Source organism: Triturus cristatus, chromosome 4_2 (genome assembly GCF_964204655.1).
Source record: "Triturus cristatus chromosome 4_2, aTriCri1.1, whole genome shotgun sequence".
Taxonomy (NCBI): domain Eukaryota; kingdom Metazoa; phylum Chordata; class Amphibia; order Caudata; family Salamandridae; genus Triturus; species Triturus cristatus.
The window spans coordinates 9,872,878-9,875,919 of record NC_140586.1 but is presented as its reverse complement, the minus strand read 5'-3'; the positions used below and the strand labels follow the sequence as shown (position 1 = coordinate 9,875,919).

At 38.8% G+C, this 3,042-nt stretch overlaps 1 protein-coding gene across 1 annotated transcript; it reads left to right on the top strand.

The window, feature by feature from the left end:
- Positions 1 to 1,795: 1,795 nt before the first annotated feature.
- On the top strand, positions 1,796 to 2,731 carry LOC146832810 (olfactory receptor 4S2-like). The gene has a single exon (XM_085600023.1). It carries the CDS (start codon positions 1,796 to 1,798, stop codon positions 2,729 to 2,731), a length of 936 nt encoding a protein of 311 aa, XP_085456149.1.
- The last annotated feature ends 311 nt before the right edge of the window (positions 2,732 to 3,042 follow it).

Here is a 3,042-nt window from a genome sequence, read left to right as displayed (position 1 = left end):
GTTTTAGATAGCTTTTCATGCAAAATGCTTTAGCCCCGCGTGTAGTGTTTGGTGCATGTTTAGTTAACACACATTATAAGATGTGTTATGAACTGAATATATTTGCCTAAATATGCAACAAAGCCAAAGTCTCTTGAGACAGGAATAGGGAATGTAGATTACAAGGAAAATGAGCTGGGAAGAGAGAACACATTCAATGATTATCCTCACAGCTAAAGAGGCCACTAAAATCACGAGTTTTCTCTACACTGCAAAAGCACATGTTAATTCAGCACAAGCATTTCAGACTGAAAGCATTGACCAGGCCTCATTTTATGTCTTTCACTTTGCTTTGCACCAAAAGTGCCACTTTTAATAAGCATTTGTCTAGGCCTCATTTCATGGTTCATGTGCCATGTGTTTTCCGCTTGCACCAAAATCTGCGTCATTTTAAATGCAGTTTGTCTGAAGCACAAAAATAAAGCAATGCCTGGCTCCAGATGAAATCTGAGCTACATCAATGCTAAAGGCAAGAAATGTGAGGATCTTTGGTCGCATATTGAAAGTGATGTGAAAAAAGTACACTCTACTGCATTTGTAGATTTTTACAGGAAAATAAGACTGCTGTCGTAGACCTAATAAAAAACTAGAATCTGAAAACACCCTTGTTGACCACATGTTTAGAATAACTGGTATAGATGTGAAACATCTCCTTGAGAGTAGGCTGGGCAACACTTTTAGTGACTTTGGCTCTGCAACATGTACCATGTTAGATTGCTTGCGACTTGGTAAGCAAAGAAATATTGAGGAGCAATTCAGGGAATTTAATTTTACAATGTATGAGAAATAGCTTGCAATGATGCATAGAAATGTCCCTTCACCAAACCATGGCATTTGAAGTCAATGAAGCCTCACTGTGGTACTCTGCACAAGTTCTAGATCCCTTCCGTAAAGGGGAATTTTCGAAATTGCTGCTTCATTTTTGACCACTTCAATAACTTTGGGGGCATATGCGCCCAGTTCAACGCATTTGTTGAGAACCTGTCCCGGAGAATCGCAATCTTCAGGTACACCAGTATTAGCATGGAAAGCTATGTCAGTGGCAATTGTGCACTGGCTTTTTTTGCATTGCCCATCTCAAATGCCAATGTTGAGATGGCCTTTTCACAGATACAAGTTTACATGGGAAGGAAAGATCGAGCGTGCATGACCAAAGATTAACTGAAGAAGCATTGTGTGGTGTACTAAAATAAGATTGATTTGTAAAAATGTATTTGGACCTCATAAACACTGTACATACACTGTCTATATACCATGCACTATGCACAGAAAAGCAATAATAAAAAGCAAAATATTCCATAAACACTGGAAAAACACTGTTTTTGTTGTTTTTAATGGTGCAAAAATGTGTAACCACTGATAACCACAGTTTTTTAAAGATATTGAAATCACTTGAAAACACTGAATACCCCCCACCAGAATTTACCTAAAAGAGAAACTGAAAACAGGAAAGCCTATTTATGCTGTATATTATGTAAAACTGAACCGGACAGGGATGGCCTAGAACCCCGATCATAATGAAAAATACATATACGGGTACCCTGAGGAGGTATTTCATTCTTGCAATATATTGGGCAAAAACAACATAAATGGTGAAACAACATAAATGTTTATCCATCAGTCTCACAGAATAAGAAAATGACAAACAGACCATCGCACATGTAATTGAACCATAAAGTGCAGAATGTCATCAGATATTTTACTGTTGATCATTATTATCATTCCACCAGGTTAGCGACTCCAACAAGGGTGATCAATGGAGACATTCCAGGCCAATAATGTGACAGAATTCATCTTCATGGGTTTGTCTCAGATTCCAGAGCTTCAGACTTTTTTCATTGTGTTGTTCTCTGGTATGTATGCTGTGATACTGGTGGGAAACATCTTGATTATTGTCACAGTCAATGTGGACCACTGCCTGGATACACCCATGTATTTCTTTCTCAGCCAGCTATCCTTCATCGATTTGTGCTACTCCTCTGTCACTGCGCCCAAAATGCTAGCTGACCTTGTCTCGGAGACTAAGATGATATCCTTCAAAGCCTGCATCACTCAGAAATTTTTCCTGCATTTCATAGGTGGCACCGAGATGTTCCTGCTCACAGTGATGGCCTTTGATCGCTATGTCGCCATTTGTAAGCCCTTGCACTATCTGACAATAATGGGCTATCAGACATGTCGTTTGCTGGTTGCTTTGTCATGGATAGGGGGATCTATACACTCTCTTGTTCAGACGATATTACTTATACAGCTGCCCTTCTGTGGCCCAAATGTAATTGACAGTTTTTTTTGTGATGCTCCTCCACTTTTGAAGCTGGCATGCACTGACACCACCTTGACTGGAATATTGATTCTTTCAAATGGTGGATTAATAGCTGTCTGCTCTTTTTCTGTGCTGGTGACATCATACGTATCAATTATACGCACACTGAAGGCACAACTCACTGATGGTAAGCGAAGAGCTCTCTCGACTTGCATATCCCATTGCATTGTGGTAATCTTCTTTTTTGGTCCTTGCATCTATATCTATCTACGCCCATCCACCAGTCTCTTTATGGATAAAGTGGTGTCTGTTTTCTATACTCTCATAACTCCCATGCTAAACCCAATTGTGTATACCTTGAGAAATGGTGAAATGCAAAAAGCAATGGCAAAATTAGGAAATCAGTATATATTCTCTGTAAGTAGGTGACAAATGTCTACATACACTTAGAAAACTCTAAGAAAACTCAGAACACAGGCTTTTTACAATAAATATCCCAAACTTTGAGGTGTGTTTCATACCATATTCATCCATACATATTCTACAGAACTCGTAGACACTAAGATGAGGAAAATAGTGGGCATTTGAGCATCTACCTGCCTAAATAAGCACTTGAAATCTCAGTAATGCACCTTCAATATCCATCAAAGGAATTGCATTTTTTATTTGTTTTGTACTTCTTAAAGATGTTTGTGAAGTTGAGAGACATCTGCAAAAGTATAATAACTACAGGTTATGGG

Bases quoted from the DNA above. Each gene is read 5' to 3' on its own strand.
- LOC146832810 (XM_085600023.1), top strand. From the start codon at position 1,796: ATGGAGACATTCCAGGCCAATAATGTGACAGAATTCATCTTCATGGGT.